Source organism: Eleutherodactylus coqui, chromosome 3, assembly GCF_035609145.1.
Source record: "Eleutherodactylus coqui strain aEleCoq1 chromosome 3, aEleCoq1.hap1, whole genome shotgun sequence".
NCBI lineage: Eukaryota > Metazoa > Chordata > Amphibia > Anura > Eleutherodactylidae > Eleutherodactylus > Eleutherodactylus coqui.
Window position 1 is genome coordinate 31,649,601 of NC_089839.1, and position 24,771 is coordinate 31,674,371.

At 47.1% G+C, this 24,771-nt stretch overlaps 3 protein-coding genes across 3 annotated transcripts in view; 1 reads left to right on the plus strand and 2 right to left on the minus strand.

The window, feature by feature from the left end:
* The window catches only part of LOC136620595 (zinc finger protein ZFP2-like), a 20,052-nt gene extending 816 nt beyond the window's left edge, over nucleotides 1–19,236 (minus strand). Inside the window, exons 1-9 of the mRNA XM_066595462.1 lie at nucleotides 19,118–19,236; nucleotides 18,839–19,006; nucleotides 18,632–18,755; nucleotides 17,479–17,634; nucleotides 17,324–17,365; nucleotides 14,014–14,127; nucleotides 13,803–13,900; nucleotides 12,719–12,776; nucleotides 1–1,393 (exon numbers count right to left, since the gene is read on the minus strand). The exon at nucleotides 1–1,393 is cut by the window's left edge and continues 816 nt beyond it. Coding sequence (XP_066451559.1) covers nucleotides 180–1,393; nucleotides 12,719–12,776; nucleotides 13,803–13,900; nucleotides 14,014–14,127; nucleotides 17,324–17,365; nucleotides 17,479–17,634; nucleotides 18,632–18,755; nucleotides 18,839–19,006; nucleotides 19,118–19,225 — 2,082 coding nt within the window. The 5' untranslated portion in view covers nucleotides 19,226–19,236 and the 3' untranslated portion in view covers nucleotides 1–179. The remainder of the gene's footprint in view (nucleotides 1,394–12,718; nucleotides 12,777–13,802; nucleotides 13,901–14,013; nucleotides 14,128–17,323; nucleotides 17,366–17,478; nucleotides 17,635–18,631; nucleotides 18,756–18,838; nucleotides 19,007–19,117) is intronic.
* LOC136620118 (zinc finger protein 420-like) overlaps nucleotides 1–24,771 on the plus strand; it is a 401,871-nt gene that overhangs the window by 26,918 nt on the left and 350,182 nt on the right. The gene's annotated exons all lie outside the window — the stretch shown is intronic.
* Nucleotides 14,824–16,324, minus strand: LOC136619662 (uncharacterized). The gene is made up of 5 exons (XM_066594427.1): nucleotides 16,220–16,324; nucleotides 16,028–16,085; nucleotides 15,596–15,738; nucleotides 15,319–15,486; nucleotides 14,824–15,235 (listed from the first exon to the last, which is right to left on the minus strand). The coding sequence occupies exons 1-5, from the start codon at nucleotides 16,322–16,324 to the stop codon at nucleotides 15,020–15,022; spliced, it is 690 nt and encodes a 229-aa protein (XP_066450524.1). The 3' UTR covers nucleotides 14,824–15,019.

Consider the following 24,771-nt stretch of genomic DNA (forward strand, 5'->3'; position numbering starts at 1 on the left):
AGCACAGCTTTTTTTTCCTGACAGTCTTCCTGAGTGAATACTTAGATGTTTCACAAGATTTGAATTCTGTTAAAATATTTCCCCCATTCTGAACATGAAAAAGGCTTCTCCCCTGTGTGAGTTCTCTGATATTTAACAAGATCTGATTTTTCGATAAAATATTTTCTACATTCTGAACATTAAAATGGCTTCTCTCCTGTGTGAGTTCTCTGATGCTTTGCAAGTTTTGCTTTCTGGCTAAAACATTTTCCACATTCTGAACATGAAAATGGCTTTTCCCCTGTGTGACTTCTTAGATGATCCACAAGATATGATTTCCAACCAAAACCTTTCCCACATACTGAACATGAAAATGGCTGCTCCCCTCTGTGACTTTTTAGATGTTTCACAAGATTTGATTTCTGGCCAAAACCTTTCCCACATTCAGCACATGAAAACGGCTTCTCCCCTGAGTGAATGCTTAGATGTTTTACAAGATGTGTTTTTTGGCTAAAACATTTCCCACATTCAGGACATGAAAACGGCTTCGCCCCTGAATGAAGACTTAGATGTTTCACAAGATTTGAATCCTGTCTAAAACATTTCCCGCAATATGAACATGGGAAAGGCTTCTCGCCTGTGTGAATTCTGTCATGCTTAACAAGATACGATTTTTGGCTAAAACATTTTCCACATTTTGAACATGGAAATGGCTTATTCCCTGTGTGACTTTTTAGATGTTCCGCAAGGATTGATTTACGGCTGAAACATTTCCCACATTCAGGACATGAAAACGGTTTCTCCCCTGTGTGAACCCTTTGATGTTTTATAAGACTTGAATTCTGTGTAAAACTTTTCCCACATTCTGAGCATGAAAAAGGCTTCTCCCCTGTATGGATTCTCTGATGCTTAACAAGGTAAGTTTTTTGCCCAAAACATTTTCCACATTCTGAACATGAAAATGGCTTTTCCCCTGTGTGACTTCTTAGATGTGCCACAAGTTTTGATTTCCGACTAAAATATTTCCCACATTCAGGACATGAAAACGGCTTTTTCACTGTGTGAGTACTTAGATGTTTCACAAGTTTTGATTTCTGGCTAAAACTTTTCCCACATTCTGAACATGAAAATTGCCTTTCATTACTAGGATCTCTGTTCTGAAAAGAAAGTTTAGATTTCCTTTTAAAATGCTTCCCATTCAGAAAGAGTTCCTCTTGTCCATGAACAGGTCTATGTTTGTTAATCAGTGATTGGTTAGATGAAGGTTGATTGTGACCAGCAGCATCGGATAATAGATCGCTGGTCTGAAGCACTAAGGGTACATTAGGGGTTATTGAATTTATTTGTGTGGTGTAATCATCTTCTTCCTGATATAGAGATACATCGAGATGTCCAGGGGAGCCTCTTATCCAATCTGCACCTGGAAAAGAAAGCAAACATTTCTTATTTTCCAAAACAAAACAATTGAGTTATAATTAAGCAAGCTTTATTAAAACAATAGTAAGCAAGCCAGGACATATAAAGGAAAGTTGGCTTACAAGAAAGCAGGATAACATATGATTTAAGTAAAGCCCATGTACTTGTAGTGATGGAAGACCAAAGTACTCACAAACACTGCGTAGTGTTTGTAGGTACTTTGTCGGTAGAGTTTCCATAAAGGTAGTGACAGGTTTTTCTCTATAGACCATATGCTATAATACATCACATTCCAGCCTTTATGGAATAGGGTCCAGAAACAAAAAAAACACATATGACAGACTCCTTCCACATATGGAAGAAGCATTTCTGATCATGATGATAAATGCTATGTGTGGAACAAATTCAACACTTCCCATCACCCACAGTGAAGCATGGTAGTAGCAACATCATGGATGGGGCATGGAAATGTGTTCGGGAGTGAAGGAAAAACTGATGGCATTAAATACAGGACAACGCTTAAGGTAGACCTGCTTCAGTCTGCCAGAGAGGTGAATCTAAAAGAGAGGTTCACCTTCCAGCACACTGGTGCACAACTCCAATCCTCAAGGCAGACCAACAGGTCATGTTTTCTGGATTTCCTCAGTATTGCACAGGTGATGTAATTGTCAGAGCCTCAGACACTTCAATAGATGTACTTACTATAGGATATCCTGAAAACATGATCTGCTGGGGGTCCCTCGAGGACTGGAGTTGTGCACCCCTGTTCCAGCAGGACAATGACCCTATAAATGTTTCCAAAGCTATACTAGAGGGGTGTAAAAAGAAATATGGAAGTGTTTTGGAGTAACAGCCTAGACCTCAATCCAATTGAGGATCTGTGACAAGACATGAAGACTGCTGGACACTAATGCAATTATTGGAAGACCTTTTTCTTGAAAATGGGTAAAAATCCCAGTATCAAGATGTGCTGAGCTAATAGACACACACCTCAAGGGACATCCATCTGTAATTGTAGCAAGAGGTGGTTCCACAAATTATTATTTTGTATTAAAGGGGTTGTCCCGCGCCGAAACGGGTTTTTTTTTTTTTCAACCCCCCCCCCGTTCGGCGCGAGACAACCCCGATGCAGGGAGGTAAAGAAAGCTCACCGGAGCGCTTACCTGAATCCCCGCGCTCCGGTGACTTCTCTACTCACCGCTGAAGATGGCCTCTTCCTCCGTGGACCGCAGCTCTTCTGTGCGGTCCACTGCCGATTCCAGCCTCCTGATTGGCTGGAATCGGCACGTGACGGGGCGGAGCTACACGGAGCTACACGGAGCCCCATAGAAGACTGCAGAAGACCCGGACTGCGCAAGCGCGGCTAATTTGGCCATCGGAGGGCGAAAATTAGTCGGCACCATGGAGACGAGGACGCCAGCAACGGAACAGGTAAGTATAAAACTTTTTATAACTTCTGCATGGCTCATAATTAATGCACAATGTACATTACAAAGTGCATTATTATGGCCATGCAGAAGTGTACAGACCCACTTGCTGCCTCGGGACAACCCCTTTAAGTTATACAATATACATAGATAATAGAATATATGTAGAGTACATCAGTGTGTGGAGCATTACTACCGCTAATATGGAAATCCTAAAGTAGTTGCTTTGAATGTGGAATAGAGGAAAATGCAGATTAGAGATGGGGGACACCCTTCACACTCTGTAGGAGGAAGACCTCATTAGAGAGAAAACCCCTGTGAGTTCACATGTACAGTGGAGAGAAGTATACATTGAAGGCTCCTCCATGGGCCTGCGTGTGGAGTGGGTTAAACATGGAAATGCTGGAGAAAAAAACGGCAGTATTGGGAGGAGTAATAGACTAAGGCGCACACCCCGAAATATTCAGTACCACATTATATGCTCCAAGTCATGTAGAGATCACACCAACACACGACAGCTGTGCTATTACAGGGACCCTTGGTGAAGTGTTACTACCGAGAATGAGGTAAGGGGGGGTGGGGGGTGGGGTGGAGCCTGATCGGGATGTGAACGGATGTGTGCTTAGTGAGCTCCAACTAGCACATCCTGCCTTAAATCCTTAACCCGGCCCATATATCAGCAGAGAACTGCTGTAAAGTCATAAACTATAGCCCTGCACTCAGAGAATATTGTATGAGACGCAATAATATCCATGTTGTTGGTCTCCCAGAAAAGGTGGAGAGAAATAATCCCCCTTATTTCTTTGAAACATGGCTAATTAACACTGTTGGCAAGTGGAACACCATTATTAGCAGTGGAAGGGGCGCACCGCGTCCCAACATGTCCACCGCCACCGGGGGTCCCTCCTCGACCCTTCCTTGTCAAGCTTCTTCACTTTTGCCCATTTATAATGCAGCCTTTTTTTTCCTCCCCCTTTTAAGAAATAGTAACTTCTTTATTTTCCCATCCACGTCGCTGTATGAGGGCTTTTTACGAGAGGAGTATTTTTTTTTTCAATGGTACTAGTTAATGTACCACATAATGTACTGAAAAACTTTAAAAAAATTATAAGTGGAGTAAAATGAAAAAAACACGACATTCCGCGATCTTTCACTGCATCTTGTTTCTACGGCACACAAACTGTAGCAAAAATGACATAATAACTTTATTCTGTGGGTCAGTACAATTACTACGATACCAAACGTGTATATATATTTTTTGCTGTACTACATTTTTTTCAAAGACATTTCTTTTTTTAAAATTATACTCCACGTGCAATAACTTTTTGATTTTTCTGTAGACATAGCTGTGCGATAGCTCATTTTTTGCGAGACGTCCTGTAGTTTATGTTGGTACCATTTCAGAATACATATGAATTTTTGATTGCTTTTTATAGAATTTTTCTGGGCGACGAGGTGACCAAAAAAGTGCATTTCTGGCGTTCTTTATTTTTTAATTTTCTTTTTCGGACGACGTTCACCATACGGGTTAAATAAAGCACTACTCTGATAGATCTGACTTTTACGGATGCAGCGATATCAAATATATATTTTTGTTTTATAATTTAGATTTTTTTTTATTTATTACAGATATGGCAAAAAAGGGGTGATTTAAATTTTTATAACTGTTTTCTTTTTTTTTACAATTAGTAAAACTTTATTGATCTAATTATTATTTTTTTTTCTTTTAGCCCCCCTAGGGGACCACACAATGCGATGCTTTGATCACTTCTGCAGCATGATGTAAAGTTACAGCATTGGGGGGGCGTGGCTAGCCAGCAACAGGAGCACACGCACAGACCGGGGCTCCTGGCAGCAGGAGCATACCGGCGAGTTTTTGCCGCGCCTGGAGGCTTCCACCGCGGCGAAATCATTACCCTGGGCACCTCCGGACCGAGACCTGCGGAAAGAGACCCTCTGCGGGTCTCTAGCTGAACTTTTGATTTTGAGGCCTACAGTTCCGGCCGCATCCCCGGCCTAAATTTACAGACGCGGCCGACCGGAAGTGAGGGCCAGCCGCGGAAGACAACGGCAAACCCTCCCTGAGGAGCAGCGGAGGGGAGGGGGCAGCTGCTGGGACCTGAGGAGAGCCGGGGAGCGGACAGAAGGAGCAGGAAAGAGAACGGCAGGCCCGCAAAACAGCAGACTGGGTGAGTGACGCCGTGACTGCGGCCACCGGACCCTGCGGCCCCCCCCTGCGCTCCCCCACCCCTACTGGACAGTAGCACCACGCCGAGGGCACTGAAACCCCCTGGAGCGAGCTCCCTGTCGTGCAGTAAGCACTTCACACAGGCAGACATATTAAGGGGCCCCCTCTACCCCTCCCCCCCAGTCGGACACCACCTAGACGAGGGAAGACAAGGGGTGCAAGAGGAGAAAGATCGGGGGCAGCGTGGGGGAAAGAAGTGAAGGGGAAACACAGCGGAGACCCACGCACACAGTGGGGAGCACCGCGCACGGAGCCACTCTCCCTCAGGGGAGCACTCTACTCCTGAACAGAGAGGTGCGGAGGCGGTTGGCGGCCCCCTCTTTCTGCGTATCTTGCCTTTTAACACACGTGGTACCCAGAGACTGCGGCCGACTGCTTCATGCGCACTCAGAAACCAAGCCCGGAGCTGCCGCCTGCAAGTGTCGCGCTAAAGGTGCATAAATGCTACTACACTATGTTTGCACCCCAACAGCTATGCATTAAAGTTTAAACTGCGCATGAATCCCCCCCTGTGACATTTATAAGTTTGGACCGGTGGACATCCCCTACTACTATCCTTTGACAAGATGGCGCCAAGCAAGCAAGCCAAAATAACTAGCAAGCTGCAGCAATATTCTCAGCCCAGCACCTCAACGGACTCCCGACCTAACGCGCCATCCAGCCCGCAAAGTGCGCCCCCTGAGGCAACAGCACCAGCTTCACCTCCCGCATCTGGCCCAACTATCGCCGATGTGCTGAAAGCGATTACAGAATCGCGCTCTGCCCTCACAGAAAAAAAATCGACGCACTACAGTCGGACTTTGGTCTGCTGCGAGCGGACGTCCAAACGCTGAGAGAACGTACAACAGAAGTTGAGACGCGAGTCTCCAACTTAGAGGACTCTGTTACACCACTCTCAGATCAAGTGCGCACCCTCAGCTCTAACCTCACGGCGCAGCGGAAAAAACTGGATGATATGGAGAACCGCCTGCGCAGATGCAATCTGAGATTCATAGGACTACCGGAGGGCGCTGAGGGCAGAGATCCCTGTGATTTCCTGGAATCGCTCCTCAAACAGGAGTACGGCCCCAACTCTCTGTCACCCTATTCTGCGTCGAGAGAGCACACCGCATTCCATCAAGAGCCCCACCGCCCGGAGGCCCTCCACGCACCTTCATTGCAAAACTGCTTAACTATAGGGACAGAGACAAAATCCTGGCGCTCAACCGCGAGAGAGACCCGATAAGGGTTGACGGACAAACAATCCGCATCTTTCCGGACTTCTCTCTAGAGGTACAGCAAAAGCGCCAAAAATTTGTAGAGGCAAAGAAAATGCTGCGCTCAAAACAACTTGTCTACGCCATGTTATATCCTGCCAGACTAAAGGTGATCAAGGATAACCGTTCCCACTTCTTTGAAAACCCAGAGGATGTCCTAAACTGGCTCGAACAAAATTAACCTACACCGTGAGACTTTCACAAATGCGCATTTGATGCGGCTGGCCGTTCGTTGCTTTCTCAGAATTATTGCGGCATAATGGTGGAGGGTGGCACCCCCCTTTCTCCCACTCCACCCCCCCTCCTCCCCCCCCCTTTTTTTTTCTCTCCCCCCCCCCCTTTTCCCCCCTCTCACTTCCCGTTCCCACCCCCCTCCCTCCACTCCCCTCTCCCTCCACTCTAGATAAGATGGCCGGCAGCTGAAGATGATGAAAATGCAAAACGATGTGGGCTGCGTTAAAGTTGCCCCCCTTTTTTTCTCTCTCTATTTAGACTGTGGGGGCCCGACTGGACTGAGGGCCTACGCAGCGCCCGCGGCCTGTGCCGGGTACCTATAGCCCACACTGACGCGGCCCACAATCACATAACCCTGTCTCTGTTTCTTCACAGGGGGACTTTATTTTCATGCTCGTAACTGCTATTACTGTTCTACATTTTTCTGTTATAGTCTGTTGGTGATTCTCGATTGGGGCTAGGTCTTACGCCCCCTACAAAGTTGTGAGTTATGGGATCGAAACCTGTCCAAAGTTCGGGGGGATGGGTAGGGTGGGAGGGGAGGGATTGGTTTGAGGCTGGTAAATGTGAATTGCTTTGTAATTTTCTATTTGTTGTTATTTTTGGCGCGACTCTCTTTCGGATGCTTTATAAGAACTCATGGGAACAATGGCTACCCCCTTGAAAATGGCTAGCACATACTTAAAACTGGTCTCCTGGAATGTCAGGGGACTAAACTCTAAAATTAAAAGAGCATTGGTTTTTGACTTCCTTAAAACCCACTCCCCCCACATGATACTACTTCAAGAAACACACCTCAGGGGCTCAAAGACGCTGGCGCTTAAACGAGCAACAATTGGCTCAGCGTATCACGCGACTTACTCCAACTACGCTCGAGGAGTCAGTATACTGGTGGCCAAATCGGCCCAGTTTGCCTTCCGCCAAATACACATAGATCCTGGGGGGCGCTACCTGATCCTACAGGGAACCTTCCATGGCCGTCTCCTCACGATAGTAAATCTTTACCTGCCACCACCTGCTAACATTGAAATACTTCACGAGGTGATGGCACGAGTGGTCCTCCTTGAGGCGGCCCCGATAGTAATTATGGGAGACTTCAACCTGATTTTGGACCCGGTGCGGGACCGTCTCACCCCAGCCGCCTCCACACAGGCTCGGCTGCCTGGGTGGGCCGACTCCTACTCAATGCAGGAAATATGGCGCACGCGACATCCACATGACAGAGCCTACTCATGCCACACTCCGACCTACAATGCCTTCTCGCGCATAGATCTCTGTTTTGGCTCCCCGGACTGCCTCCCTATGGTTCGTGATATATCCTATCTACCCAGAGGCATTTCAGATCACTCCCCGCTCCAATTAGTTCTTGACCTTGGAGTTGGGGGCAGTCGCCCTATGTGGAGACTGAGTCCGCTGTGGCTGGAACAGAGAGAAGTGCATGAGTATGTAGAACAAGAGGCTGAAATGTACTGGGAAGTCAATGAGGGGACGGCCTCGGAGCTGGTGGTATGGGACGCATTTAAAGCCTTCACCAGGGGATCCTTTACCTCGGCTATTGCCGAGCATAGAAGATCCCTGGGAGCCCGCCGCTTGGACCTGGAAAGGCGCCTTGATTTAGCAGAGGCAAGGCACATAGCAGACCCCTCCCCGGAAACTATTACAGTTCTGGGTGCCCTGCGACGGGAATACAAACTACTGCTTATCGAATACACCAAGAAGAAACTCCTGTATTCCCGCCACCGGATTTTTGATCAGGGAGACAAGAACGGCCACTTACTGGCCTACTTGGCTAGGGAGGATCAGACACTGCCACCGATGACGGCGGTGCGGGACGGCACGGGTACTCTATTAAATGATCCCAAACTAATTAATCAAACGTTTTCCCAATTCTATGGAGATTTGTACACCTCCAGACTGAGCTATACTGAAGCGCAGCTCCTGGCGTACCTGGGTGGCATTCCCTTCCCCACACTGAGTGGAGACAGCGCGGCCCACCTAGATGGGGATCTAAGTATAGAAGAAATAACGGAGGCTATTAAGGCACTCCCCAATAGGAAATCACCGGGCGTGGATGGGCTCCCCGGGGAGTGGTATAAAAAAAATGTGGAAATCCTGGCCCCGCGACTCCTCACACTATATAATTCTATTCTGCGGGAAGGAGCGCTACCGGACACAATGCGTAAAGCTCTCATAATAATGATCCCTAAAACCGGAAAAGATCCCACGGACTGCGGCTCTTACCGTCCCATTTCCCTTCTCAACAACGACGTAAAAATACTCGCAAAAATACTGGCGACGCGTATAAACTCGGTACTAAAAGAGATCATACACGCGGACCAGTCCGGCTTCATGCCTGGCAAAAGCACAGACATGAACCTGAGGAGGCTCTTTAACCACTTGTCGTACAAGCACACTAACTGTGGGAGGCGCACCCTGGTATTTATAGATCAGGCAAAGGCCTTCGACTCAGTAGAGTGGAAGTACCTATGGGCGGTGATGCGGCGGTTCGGATTCGGGCCAACTTTTATTAAATGGATCGAGATCTTGTACGACTCCCCGGTGGCCAACATTAAAACTAATACACATGTCTCTGCCCAATTCTCCCTGAGCAGAGGCACAAGGCAGGGTTGCCCTCTGTCCCCTGCCTTGTTTGCCCTCGCCATAGAGCCTCTTGCGATCCAAATCCGAACGTCACCAACAGTGAAGGGATTTAAACTGAACAACTACGAAGAGCGCATAGTGCTCTATGCAGATGACACCCTACTCTTCCTCCAAGACCCGGAGGCGTCTCTAGACGCAGCCCTGATTATATTCGGCGCATTCGGCGCACACTCTGGCGTTAAGGTCAACTGGGACAAGACTCACTTACTGGCGGTGGACCCTGCGGCCGCCGAGCTCCCTCTGCCCGCCCCGCTGAGCTGGACAACCCAGACCACCTACCTGGGAGTAAAGGTCTCAGCGGAACTATCCGCCTTTTACAACTCCAACCTAGTCCCCCTCCTGGCATGGGCCGGGGAGGCAGCGACACGCTGGGCCTCTCTCCCACTCACGCTGGTGGGCAGAATAAACCTGCTAAAAATGAAATTGCTACCAAAATTCCTGTATATACTGCATAATTCTCCTATGTTAGTCCCTAAAAAAATTCTTCACTAAACTCCGTGGGATCGTACTGCGCATACTGTGGAGGGGCACTACACCCAGGATTAAATTGGAGACTCTGTGCCTCCCATCGAACGGAGGGGGACTGGCCCTACCGCACTTCTATTACTACTACCTGGCCAGCCAACTGGTATACGCGGGATGGTGGATATGCTCGTCAAATTACAACCCGGCAGTGGGCCTGGAACGCAGAATGGTGGACCCTGCTCAGAACCTACGGGGACTGCTACTGAGCGGCCCCTCATCCTCGGTCGCCCCTCTGCCTACTCCCATGCTGGTGACACTGGAGACCTGGCAACGGGTCACGAGACTGTCCACAACAGAGGAGACTGCGCGATCCCCACACACTCCCCTCTGGAATAACCCCAAACTGCCACACTTCCAGCGCTTCCCGGAGTCCGCCTTCTGGAGACGCCGGGGCGTTAATGTCCTCTCTGACATAGTAAGCGAGGGCAAGTTTTGCACCTTTATGCAGCTACGGGTTGCCCACGGCCTGCCCGAAAACTCCTACTTTAGGTACTATCAATTGCGAGATGCAGCCAGGGCTCAGTTTGGAGGTCTGTCTATCCCACTATCCATGACACGGCTGGAGAGCCTGGCGCAGATGTGCAATCTTGTCAAACCGCTGTCGAGTTTTTATGCCCATACGGTGCAGTGCTTGGCCCCGCTAGGCGAAAGGGCCGTACAGAGATGGGAGGGAGATATCCCTGACCTGACCTCAGGGGAGGATGAGGATATACTGGGTGGCTCTGGTCCCCCCCTGGTTAGCGCTAGAGACAAGCTCATCCAAGTTAAATTTCTGCACCGCATATATTATACCCCCTCCAGGTTGTGCACCATGGGCCTGCTCCCTACTGCAACGTGCCCACGATGTTTGGTGGCGGATGGGACGGTCATGCATGTGTTCTGGGAGTGCGCGGTCCTACAGGAATACTGGAGAGACGTGCTTGTCTTCATGGAAACACATCTAGGGGCACCGAGGATCATGCATTCTGGAACATGCCTCTTTGGGCTAGTGGGAGACCTGCCGGTGGCGGCAGCAACACGTACATTATACAAGTTGCTACTCTTCTATGCAAAAAAAGTGATCCTACTTAATTGGAAACACCCTGGGAGGCCGACTAGGAGCGCATGGATCCGGGTCGTTAATGCTGAAATCCCAATGTACAAATTGACATACATGGCCAGGGGGTGCCCTGAAAAATTCGACAAGATTTGGGATAGCTGGGTGAGTTGCCCCGCGACCGCGTCGGGAGAGCCAAGCCAGGCGGTAGGGGGGGAGTGAGGGTGAGAGAAGGATAAAAAAAAAAAGAGAGACACCTGCTAAATCTGCTTTCTACGATAAAACCCTATGCTCAGAAAACTAATTTTTTCTCCTCTATTCCCACAGTTGTTCTTAAGAGAGTCGCGCCAAGGGGTTGGGGGGGGGGGGGGGCCAAGTTTAAGTTTTTTGGTTTTTTTTTTTTTTTTTCCTGATTGATCACAGCTGATCTATTCAAGGTTAAACTACTGTTTAGCAATAACTGATAAAGTTAAGAGTTTAAAGGGGGGGGGGGGGGGGGGCGAAAGAAATAAAAGTACTAGCCAGGTATAGCATGCCAAGAAGAAATATGTATATGTAAGCAGGCAAAGGTTATCTCTACCCTGTTTTTCATGCAATGTACTATCTGCTGAATCTGACACCTGCGGTGGCAGTTATCCGTGTTTACGTGTTTACATGCTTGTTAATTCTGGCTAAATAAAATTCCTTTAAAAAAAAAGTTACAGCATTACATCATACTGCGATCTAACAGGCAGTCTATCAAACCACCCCACGGGCATGGCTTGACAGCTGTGGGGCCTTTCAGAATGCCCTCGACTGCCATGACACCCACATGTCTCTCTGTGATCTCACTGCGGGGGGCCGTTCTAAGGAATTAAATGCCGCTGTCAGAATTGAAAGTGGCATTTAAAGGGTTAATAGCCACGATCGGCCATTCACCTGATAAACAGCCGATACCCGCACTGTAAGAAGAGAGGTCGCACTGCGATCTCTCTCCATACATACCCCGACGCTCCATGACGTAACTATACATCCTGGATCGAGAAGGGGTTAAGGACCAAGACATAATTCTGTGCAAAGTCAGGGAGTGAGAAAATATAGTACTGGAAGGAGCCAGAAATACAAAAGAAACCCATAACTTTTCAGGATGTGAAAAAAGCTGTTTGCACAATATGAATATCAGAGATGTCAATGTCTGGCTGGACCTGAGCGAAAACCGAATAAGACGGGAATCACAAGCAAGTCGCGGCCCAGAAGGAGCTGGAAATGACTAAAACGGGAAGCCTTTCAAGATATGCAGCGAAGACTCCGAGTCAACAAATGGAGCAAAAAGCTTACATAACTAGAGATGAGCGAGCGTACTCGGTTCGGGCGTTTTTGAACTCGAGCACCGCTTTTTCCGAGTAACTGACTACTCGGACGAAAAGATTCGGGGGGTGCTTCTCGTCACGTCCCCCCTAGCACGAAAACATAGTCTACAGTGCTGTGGAGATGCGACACGTTCCTTTTAATGAGAGTTGTACCTGCAATACCACGCCAGGCCACTGCATAATGTATGGAGCTATCTGCCTCCTGCTCCATACAGGGCGACAGCGGTCCAGCAAACAGCTGGCTGGCCAGTATCCCAGGTAGTAGACCTCGGCCAGTCAGCTATTGATGACCTAACCCACTGCTAGCTCATCAATGGGTTTTTATGGTCTTTTTTTGAATGAGGTTTTTTTTCTTTTGATTTGCAGATCTGTCATCAGCAATGAATTATTTCTTTGTATACAAGGTTTTTTGTAAAGATTTTGCCAGAATCAGGAAGTCATTTGTCTGGCTCCGGTCCATGGACAATTTAAACCTTTAGATCATCAAAGTGTCCTTTTTAGAGGAGAAGATGGGGGCACATATATATTTTAATAAGCGAGTCATCAGCACATTGCCTTTCTATGTAAGGATGATGAAACTCTCTTACCATTCACTGACACTGATATGGGATTATCGAGGCCACTCATTGCTCCACCAGAACTTTCCTGCAAAGTAAAGAGATGACAAAGAAGTAAAAGGCCCCACATTATCTTATATCCAGAGAGAGGTGGAAAAACCCCTCAACGACAGGAACCAATCTGCCCTAATAGGAGAAGGATCTGCTCAAGTGGTGATCAAACTGGATCAACATTCAACCAAGGATCAAATATTACAAAACATTGACAGTACTGTCTAGTTGTATCCGATAAAGTGGAGTGCCACAAATGGGCGGTGCCGCCTACCATGGCACCAATATAAATACAGAATTAAACAGCACTGCTTGCGCTCTCTTAAATATGTCGCTGCCAATAAATCAGTTGTCCTAAATAGTTTGTCAGAAGATGCAAAACTGAGCTCTAATTTACCACAAAAAGACTCTGGAGCTCCAACAGACAGAAACTGATCAAGTTGGTGATTGTAGCTCCTCACATACTAATCGCCATGGTTTGTCTGACAGAGCGGCCCGTGAAGCCGCTTACATGTTTCTGTCTGCCCCCATGGTGTTGTCAGTAACAGTAATTATCCCAACGGATGGAAATCACTTTCTCTATGAAAACAAAAATCGGATGAAACGCATCGGAACAAAAAGACCCAATGTGTTTCTGCCGAATTTGTTCCTCTTCTTCAGCGACTCCTGATGAAGGAAACCAAATTGCTCATTAATGTGTTGGAAGTTTTTGCCCTAGTGCGCCCCCTGTAGTCTGTGACATCCCAACTACTTGTAGAACCCTTTTCTTTTTCAATGGCAGAGCAGCTGATGGCCGGTGCTGAATCTCTCGATATAGAGAAGGTTGTCTCGGGGCCGAAGGATCAGGACTGTAACTGACAACACTATGGAGGCAGAATAACATGTAAGCTGTTGAGCCGTCAGACAAACAGAGGCAGCTAATAGGTGGGGAATTACAATCACCAACATAATTATTAAATGTTGTTTCAAAAGGTAAAAACTAAAAAAACACATTGCACTTGGGTAGTAGAAATCTTCATTCATCTGTCTGTAGAAGATTTGCAGAATTCTCAGTTTTGTCTACCTGATGATCCGGTGGGACATGTTCCTTTTCCTCTGGACAATCCTGGGAACATAGAGGACTGGGACATCTCTCTGGGGGATTTCTCTGACTGGATCCATCTATAGGAAATAACCAGAGAGACAGAATACATTATATATCTGATGATCAGATGATGGTGAGACTAGCCGACCCTCAAAACTGTCCTCTACAATAAAGGAAGGTCTCCTCTTACCCGGTGATGTGAGGGGCTGCTGATCCTCCATCTTAATAACATTGTACAGATCCTTGTGTCCTAAATATTCCCACTTCTCAGTCTTGATGTCCGTACATCCCTGGGAATATAGAGGTCTGGGATTTCTCTGACTGAATCCATCTATTGGAAATAACCAGAGAGACTGAATACATTATATATCTGATTATCAGAAGATGGTGTAGTGGCCCAGAGTTAGTGGGTCCCCTCCAGAATGTCCTAAGTCTGTCTCATGTCACTGTCTTGTCAGTGTCTAGTTTGTGGAGTGCATTACAATTATGTGTATTGGATGTTTGCAGGACTAAAAGGGTTAATCTTTGGAATGTTTTGTCTGAAAATGTATTGTTTGTGGTCACGTGACGGTAATCCATAAATATTTGCAAGAATGCAAGAAGAGTCTGATGTCAGTTAGTCAGTCTGAGTCAATCAGGAAAGGCTGTCAGATTGGTCAGTGAGTGGAGAAAATGGAGGAGGCCAAGCGATTGCCTGATGCTCAGCCTGGGCCCGTTCAATCTAGGAATCCTTGGTACTACTGCTGAATGCTGAGAGAAAGCAATCACTTTATAGCGAGAGGAGGAAAGCGTGACTGTTTTCCTGGTAGAGAAAGTGAGTACTGGGAGTTATGGGACCTGCAGATAACTTGGACTATGGATTGTAAAAATACCCCCCGAGCTCCACCAAGATATAATTCTTGTAAGCTGTGATTTCTACAACTGTTATAGACTTTATTGAAACCTTTAAGTAAATGGACAAGATCGGCTATTCCCAGTTTAGTTCCAAAATATACTCTTCTGGTGGTGGACTATTTTATTCATCTGCATGATCCATCCCTGGAGAAGGAACGGTGGCATCAAGAGTGACAATTGGATAACCTCCGGTTACTATTCCTTGTGATTTCCCCCAGCAGTAACTCGGTTAGGTCCTGAGCTACCCTTAGGGAGGAGATGGTAGAGCCCCGTAACAAGGTCTTTCTCTACCCTGCTGTCCACTAAGCTGCGGGCCTGCTCCTCGGATGCTGCAATGGCGAGACTAGCCGCCCCTCAAAACGGTCTTCTACAGTAAAGGAAGGTCTCCTCTTACCCGGTGATGTGAGGGGCTGCTGATCCTCCATTATGACGCCCTTGTACAGATCCTTGTGTCCTTCTAAATACTCCCACTCCTCCATGGAGAAATAGACAGTGACGTCCTCACACCTTATAGGAACCTGACACACACAATATACCGTCATCCTCCAGACTCCTCCCTTGGTGGTATTATATAATGTCCCCCATTCCCTGCAGCGCTCACCTCTCCGGTCAGCAGCTCAGTGATCCTGTGGGTAAGTTCTAGGATCTTCTGCTCATGTATCAGTGAATGAGATGAAGGCTCGGTGATGGGGCTTTGGGTCCGGCTGCGTCCTCCAGACACACGGGGTGTCAAGCACTCACCAGACCACTTCTTCACTACTGTGTAATCCTGTGGATGGTGAGACACTGATCACTACATGGAGGCTAAGAATCCTTCACCTTTCCCATAATTCCCATTTATTACTAGAGATAAGAGTGACATCATGTGAAGCTCTCACCTCTCCAGTTATCCAGTAGATGATCTCCATGGTGAGGTCTAATATCCGGGCAGCCATGTGGTCTCCGTCCTTCTCCATCCTTGGAGGGTCATTGATGGAAATGACCATCGTCTTTATCTGTGAGAGTCCTGTACCTAAGGAACCTGAGGGAGACAAGAACATCTTCCATGAAGTCTCTCACTACTAGCGGATTATAGAGGATTAGTGGCAGAGTGCAATGGAGTTGGAGCGGAAGCCGCGTGCTGCAATCCCTGAATAGTGGGCGGCGCTTGTAACTGCAGGCGCAGGGCTCACTGATGTCAATGAGAGGTCCGCCTGCAGTTACGGGTGTCGGTGTGTCCTATTAGGAGGAGAAGGTGGAGGCACATATTTTTTAAGAAGCGAGTCATCAGCACATTGCCTTTCTATGTTAGGATAATGAAACTCTCTTACCTTTCACTGACACTGATATGGGATTATCGAGGCCACTCGTCGCTCCACCAGAACTTTCCTGCAAAGTAAAGAGATGACAAAGAAGTAAAAGGCCCCATATTATCTTATATCCAGACAGAGGTGGAAAACCCCTCGACGACACGAACCAATCTGCCCTAAAAGGAGAAGGATCTGCTCAAGTGGTGATCAAACTGGATCAACATTCAACCAAGGATCAAATATTACAAAACATTGGCAGTACTGTCTAGTTGGATCCGATAAAGTGGAGTGCCACAAATGGGCGGTGCCGCCTACCATGGCACCAATATAAATACATAATTAAACAGCACGGCTTGCGCTCTCTTAAATAGGTCGCTGCCAATAAATCAGTTGTCCTAAATAGTTTGTCAGAAGATACAAAACTGAGCTCTAATTTACCACAAAAAGACTCCGGAGCTCCAACAGACAGAAACTGATCCAGTTGGTGATTGTAGCTCCTCACATACTAATCGCCATGGTTTGTCTGACAGAGCGGCCCGTGAAGCCGCTTACATGTTTCTGTCTGCCCCCATGGTGTTGTCAGTAACAGTAATTATCCCAACGGACGGAAATCACTTTCTCTATGAAAACAAAAATTGGATTAAACTCATCGGAACAAAAAGACCCAATGTGTTTCTAAAGAATTAGTTCCTCTTCTTCAGCGACTCCTGATGAAGGAAACCAAATTGCTCATTAATGTGTTGGAAGTTCTTCTCCTAGTGCGCCCCCTGTAGTCTGTGACATCACAACTACCTGTAGAACCCTTTTCTTTTTCAATGACAGAGGAGCTGATGGCCGGTGCTGAACCTCTCGATATAGAGAAGGTTATCTCGGGGCCGAAGGATCAGGACTGTTACTGACTACACTATGGAGGCAGAATAACATGTAAGCTGTTGAGCCGTCGGACAAACAGAGGCAGCTAATAGGTGAGGAAATACAATCACCAACATGACTATCAGCTTGAGGCTGTATTTATGCGGGTGAGTGTGATATCAGTCCATAAAACCCGAACCAATATTACACTTATGAATCTGCAATTTGTTTCTGTGATTGCAATGTGTTTTGCAAAAAAAAATGCATCACTATGTTTGCCATTATCACGTCTCTGAAAATTGAATGTTGTTTGAAAGGTAAAAACTAAAAAAAACACACTGCACTTGGGTAGTAGAAATCTTCATTCATCTGTTTGTAGAAGATTTGCAGAAATCTCAGCTTCATCTACCTGATGATCCGGTGGGACATGTTCCTCTTCCTCTGGACAATCCTGGGAATATAGAGGACTGGGACATCTCTCTGGGGGATTTCTCTGACTGGATCCATCTATAGGAAATAACCAGAGAGACTGAATACATTGTATATCTGATGATCAGATGGTGGCGAGACTAGCCGACCCTCAACACTGTCCTCTACAATAAAGGGAGGTCTCCTCTTACCCGGTGATGTGAGGGGCTGCTGATCCTCCATCTTGATAACATTGTACAGATCCTTGTGTCCTAAATATTCCCACTTCTCAGTATTGATGTCCGTACATCCCTGGGAATATAGAGGACTGGGACATCTCTCTGGGGGATTTCTCTGACTGGATCCATCTATAGGAAATAACCAGAGAGACTGAATACATTATATATCTGATGATCAGAAGATGGTGTAGTGGCCCAGAGTTAGTGGGTCCCCTCCAGAATGTCCTATGTCTGTTTCATGTCACTGTCTTATCAGTGTCTAGTTTGTGAAGTGCATTAGAATGTGTATTGGATGTTTACAGGACTGAAAAGGTTAATGTCTGAAATGTTCTGTTCTTTCTGGAAAATGCCTTGTTTGTGGTCACGTGATAGTGTTTATATATATATATATATATATATATATATATATATATATATAAATTTGCAAGAATGCAAGAAGAGAGTCAGATGTCAGTTAGTCAGTCTGAGTCAATCAGGAAAGGCTGTCAGATTGGTCAGCGAGTGGAGAAAATGGAGGAGGCCGAGCGATTGCCTGATGCTCAGCCTGGGCCCGTTCAACCCAGGAATCCTTGGTACTACCGCTGAGTGCTGAGAGAAAGGAACTGCTTCATAGTGAGAGGAGTAAAGTGTTAGTGTTTTGCCGGTGGAGAAAGTGAGTATCGGGAGTGAAGGGACCTGCAGATAACTTGAACTATGGATTGTAAAAATACCCCCCGAGCTCCACCAAGATATAATTCTTGTAAGCTGTCATTTCTACAACTGTTATAGACTTTATTGAAATCTTTAAGTAAATGGACAAGATCGACCATTCCCGGTTTTGTTCCAAAATATACTCTTCTGGTGGTGGACTATTTTATTCATCTGCATGATCCATCCCTGGAGAAGGAACGGTGGCGTCACGAGTGACAATTGGATAACCTCCGGTTACTATTCCTTGTGATCTCCCCCAGCAGTAACGTGGTCGGGTCCCAAGTTACTCTTACGGGGAAGATGGTAGAGCCCCGTGACAAGGTCTTTCTCTACCCTGCTGTCTGCTAAGCTGTGGGCCTGCGTCTTGGACACTGCAATGGCGAGACTAGCCGTCCCTCAAAACTGTCTTCTACAATAAAGGAAGGTCTCCTCTTACCCAGTGATGTGAGGGGCTGCTGATCCTCCATTATGACGTCCTTGTACAGATCCTTGTGTCCTTCTAAATACTCCCACTCCTCCATGGAGAAATAGACAGTGATGTCCTGACACCTTATAGGAACCTGACACACACAATATACAGTCATCCTCCAGACTCCTCCCTTGGCGTTATTATATAATGTCCCCCATTCCCATCAGCGCTCACCTCTCCGGTCAGCAGCTCAGTGATCCTGTGGGTAAGTTCTAGGATCTTCTGCTCATGCATCAGTGAATGAGGTGAAGGCTCAGTGATGGGGCTCTGGGTCCGGCTCCGTCCTCCTGACACATGGGGGGTCACACACTCACCAGACCACTTCTTCACTACTGTGTAATCCTGTGGATGGTGAGACACTGATCACTACATGGAGGCTAAGAATCCTTCACCTTTCCCGTTATTCCCCTGTTTATTACTAGAGATAAGAGTGACATCATGTGAAGCTCTCACCTCTCCAGTTATCCAGTAGATGATCTCCAGGGTGAGGTCTAATATCCGGGCAGCCATGTGGTCTCTGTCCTTCCCCATCCTTGGAGGGTCATTGATGGAAAGGACCATCGTCTTTATCTGTGAGAGTCCTGAGCCTAATGAACCTGAGGGAGACAAGAACATCTTCCATGAAGTGTCTTACTACTAGGGGATTATAGATGATTAGTGACAGCATACAATGGGGTTAGAGCGGAAGCCACGTGCTCTGATCCCTGTATAGTGGCCAGCGTTTGTAACTGCAGGCGCAGGGCTCACTGATATCAATGAGAGGTCCGCCTGCAGTTACAGGTGTCGGTGTATGCCGGCGCTGACAGTCGATGCTGCCTGGAAAAACCCTTTTAAGTATTCACAGATATTTTGATAAAGTCGCTGCTGGTGGACAGAAAGATGTCAGAAGATACAGAACATTGCAGCTGGCTGTATACGGGGCGGTGCGGCCGTGTATACACAGTATTAGGCCACCTGCAGACGGCCCGGTCGGATCCGGCTGCGAGAATTCTCACAGCGGGACCCGAGCGCCTGCAGAGAGCACCGCGGACTCACCTGCTCCCGCAGCTCCGGCTCTTTCATGTGTCGGATGCCGGGTGGACGGTGAGTGACGTTTCTCTGCGAGCTCCGCACAGAATTAGAGCATGCTGCGGTTTGTTTTCTGCGCATGATTTCGTGCAGACAAACCGCGGCTGTCTGCATAGGATTGTGTGCTGTAATGTAATCCTACGCAGGTGTGTACGGGCGGAAATTCTGCGGGGGAATCCTGCCGTGGAATTTTCGCCTGTCTGCAGGTGGCCTTAGGCAGGCGGTGTACATGGGAGCCCCGACGAGGGCGGTCAGAGCACATAACCCCCTAATAATACACCGCACCCCCCTAATAATACACCGCACCCCCCTAATAATACACCGCACCCCCCTAATAATACACCGCACCTCCCTAATAATACACCGCACCTCCCTAATAATACACCGCATCCAAGAACTGGAACCACCAGTGATGGAACTGCAACTAATATCAGTGCTGCACATTGTCTGCAATAACTACGGTGCAGCTGGAGGACCAAAATACCTCCGGACCATCACAGCAAAACATCCGCAGCAAAGATCAGCCATGAAGAACCGGGATTTTATCTATTTCTCCAATATGCGATTCATTCCACATCTGACAAACTGGTATCCGAGGCGCAACTAACGGCAGGAGATAAATGCAGCCGCCGCAGTGCTGACACACGGACGGTTACCTCTAACTGACCTGGACTGACCGTCATACAGCCCAATGCACAGACTCATGCAGCGCACACACCTCTACTACCTGCTGACCTCATCAGGAGAGAACTTCAAGAAACTCCTCCCACACACGTGACTGGTCACATGGTCATGACATCATCACAGGTCCTTTACCCCAGTAGGATCCAGCATCTCCTGGAGGCCCCGCCCATCCTGTGACATCACTACCAGCCCGGCTATAATAGGCAGCCCAGTAGTGAGGTGAGGGGGCTGCAGGGGCTTCTACCAGGCGCAGCCTCCATTCCCCCGCAGCTAGTTTTGGCCTTGGTGACACGGCTTCATCTCTCAGTTCTGACCTCTGGCCCTTTATGTGTTGATAACGCTGGGATGGTTTTACTTGAGGGGCTTTTAGATGGAATTATTATAATAGTTGTCTCGTTCGCTAATTGTTCGGTTAAACAGCGCTCATTCTCTTCCTCTCATTCACTTATACAGCGACTGGGAAAGAATGAACGAGCAGCGATGTATCTGCGGGTATAAACAGGAGAGCGAACGAGATAACAGGTTCAGTCTGGCAATTATCAGTAAACCTCATGTACCAATGGCTGCCGGCACATGAGTAATAGCGCCCCTAGTGGTACATTGTGGCTTTTATTTTTTTCATTTTTTGTAAAAAAAAAATAAAAATTCAACTTTCAGAAAATTTTGAAAAGCCATTTTTAAATATAGAATGTTTCCACCAATAAGACCGACGTCACAGGAGCGCATGTGTAGCTGCGCGCATAAGTGAAATGTATTTGCATAATGAGCAGTGATTTTTTTTAATTTTTTTTTTTGCGCGCTTCGGCGTATTTTACTCTACTTTTTTCCACGCACAAAAGCATGGGTCATTAGTCAAATGTGTTCCAGATTTGTTCTTTTTCCTGCACAATTATGCAGTTTCCTACGCCTCCTAGCGTATTTTGCAGGCATTTGCGCACCCCCATTGACTTCTATGGGGACTTTTGCACAATAATTAGAGTTAGCTGAGGTTTGTTTTGCATCACCAATATGCGCTGGTTAAATACAGACATGTGAAATCAATGGGTTCTGTTCTCTGCGTATTGCAAGCGCAAATATGTGAATCCGACCTAATTGTACTACATAAGATAGCTACTAGATAACACTTCCCATCTGTCCATTGTATGTTGGCATAATATTGTAAATGTCCATTTTTTTTCTGGGCTGCAAAGTCTTATCAGTTTAGCAACAATTCATTACAATTTTAAAGAAAATGTCCCAAAACCCTATTTTTCAAAGGGACCAATCAAATTGTCAAGTGGCTTTGAGTAGACTGCATACGAGGGGCGTTCATTAAAGGCTTCCCCTGACCCACTTCTATATATCACAGGAGGCTGAACCTGCACATGTGTAACGATAGAAGTCTCTATAGGTCACCTGCCAATGTGTAACTCTGCACTGATAACGGTCCAAACGTTGTCTGTCATCTATGGAGGGACATAAAGTGTACATTTGATTAAGATGGCTTTGTGAAGACCTTTATTCCTCTGTACCCCACATGTTGCTCCAACTCTGAAGATCAGTTACATGTTTGGTTTCTGGATGAAAGTTCCACATCCTGGTGAGAGTGTGCAAATATAGAGCCCAGGTGGTGAGCTCCCCCCAGTGTCTATAGCTGGGTTTTGTGAGTGCCGCTGACTGTTTGCATTTTTGTGTATGAGGGCTTGTTTGGAAAAAAAATAAAAAATCCTGAACAAGCCCATCAAATATCTGTAACAGAGGAAAATTGCTTGTTAGGCTGGGTTCACACAGGGCAGATCCGCCCGCGGCCGCTAATCTCGGGATTAGCCAGCCATGTGGACGAGATTTCTCAGAAATCTCGTCCACACGGGACGGCCAATCCGCTGCGCTAAATCCGGCTGAAACTGCGGCTGCGGCGGCCGCAACGGAAAAGCAAGCGGCCGGGCCGCTTCAAAGCCACCGCAGTGGTTCTCCCGGCGGAAATCTCGCGTTTTTGCTGCGGCCAAACCGCGAGATTTCCGACGGGAATCCGCCCTGTGTGAACCCAGTCTTATAAAAAAAAAAAAAAAAAACTCCCCCAAAACACCCTGAAAAACTCCCACTAAAAAAAAGTATCGAAAGAAAGTGTAAAGAATGTTTAGTGCCAGAACATGACTAGTATACCGGTGGGGTTTCTCTGCTTTCTGCTACCCCTCTCCTACAGCTCTGCCTGTGTGTCACATGTAATCAAATGCACTTGTCAAATGCAGAGATAACGAACAAGACATAAGGGAGTAGCGAGACAGAAACATGTCATTAGTCAAACTGCAGAAAGAAAAACGATAAAAAACTAGGACTGGAGGCCCATTTACACGCAATGATTATCACTATCAGGCCATTGTTTGAGTTATAATCATTGCGTGTAAATGCTCCCATCTTTCACTCTTCAGCTGAACGATGATTTTTAGGTGAGCATAACATCGATCGTTCAGCCGGAGAGAAGATAACACAAACTGCATGCTGTGTTTGGTGTCCATGGGAGCGCCAATTACATTGTATTCAGCTTGAAGCCCCGCGGCAGAACAAAGGAGCTGAAAACAGAGAACAAACCACCTGCATACAGGTCCAGGAGGCTCGTTTACATGCAGATTAAGGTGATAAACTGCTAATAGACATTAGCAGTTTATGCAAAACAATCTCTCAAAATCTTTTGAACAATTATCTTTGCGTGTAAACGGGCCTTAAAGCGAAAGCTATAGGATGAGAAAATAGCATGATGATGAACAACAGAAGACCTTATTTATATGCAGCTAGTAACGCGTTTCGAGGCTCCAGGATTCTTTCTCAAACAGCTGGAAACCAATCCTGGGTATTAGATAAAAACAATTAATATTCCGCAACTGAAGTTTATCAGAAATCATTGATGGTCAGCAGGGAAATAGTGTTGAGCGGCTGACCGCTGTTAGAGGCGATCTTAGTGCTAGGACTTCTACATCATGGAAATCCCTGTTAAATTGTAAAACACACCCAGAATTTGTAAGACGCGACAAATTCCCAACAGCAAGGATTCTCAAAGCGGAGAAAGAGATTCGAAATAGGAAACTAACTAAATAACCACTAACATTTCTTTGTTGACCAATCATGAACCTAATAGCTCAATGTTTACGCTGCGGAATTCTGCAGCGTGAAAGAAACCGCAGCATGCTCTAATTGCCGCGGGAATACGTGCGTACGACTTCCATTGTAGTCAATGGAAGCCAGCCGTCACACTAGCATCGCGTGAATACGCATCCCCGCCCACCATCGTCTGCGTCATCCTGCACTGCCGGTGCGTCATGCGCTGTACTGTACGCCGGCTCGAGGGACGGGAATAACGCGGCGGATCCGGGAGGTAAGTATGAGGGTTTTGGGGGCGCCGTGGCGGACTCTGCTGCAAAATTCCGCTAGCGGAGTCCTCCCCTGCCGTGGGCATGAGGCACTAAGGGTAACTCCACATTTTATATTTCAATTTACCCCCAGAATGTAGGCTGCAGCCCCTTCTTAGCCTTAAAGGCATGCTCCATCCCTGCAGTCCATGGTCGCTTCCTTATGTACTTTACAGCTTTTTTGTATATGCATACCGAGGCAAGGTAGATTCCCCTCGGTATATACGCAAGGAGGCGAGGTAGATTCCCCTCGGTATATACGCATGGAGGCGAGGTAGATTCCCCTCTGTATATACGCATCGAGGCGAGGTAGATTCCCCTCGGTATATATGCATGGAGGCGAGCTAGATTCCCCTCGGTATATACGCATCGAGGCGAGGTAGATTCCCCTCGGTATATACGCATAGAGGCGAGGTAGATTCCCCTTGGTACATACGCATGGAGGCGAGGTAGATTCTCCTCGGTATATACGCATGGAGGCGAGGTAGATTCTCCTCGGTATATACGCATGGAGGCGAGGTAGATTCTCCTCGGTATATACGCATGGAGGCGAGGTAGATTCTCCTCGGTATATACGCATGGAGGCGAGGTAGATTCTCCTCGGTATATACGCATGGAGGCGAGGTAGATTTCCCTCGGTATATACGCATGGAGGCGAGGTAGATTCCCCTCGGTATATACGCATCGAGGCGAGGTAGATTCCCCTCGGTATATACGCATGGAGGCGAGGTAGATTCCCCTCGGTATATACGCATCGAGGCGAGGTAGATTCTCCTCGGTATATACGCATGGAGGCGACGTAGATTCCCCTCGGTATATACGCATGGAGGCGACGTAGATTCCCCTCGGTATATACGCATGGAGGCGAGGTAGATTCCCCTCGGTATATACGCATCGAGGCGAGGTAGATTCCCCTCGGTATATACGCATCCAGGCTAGGTAGATTCCCCTCGGTATATACGCATAGAGGCG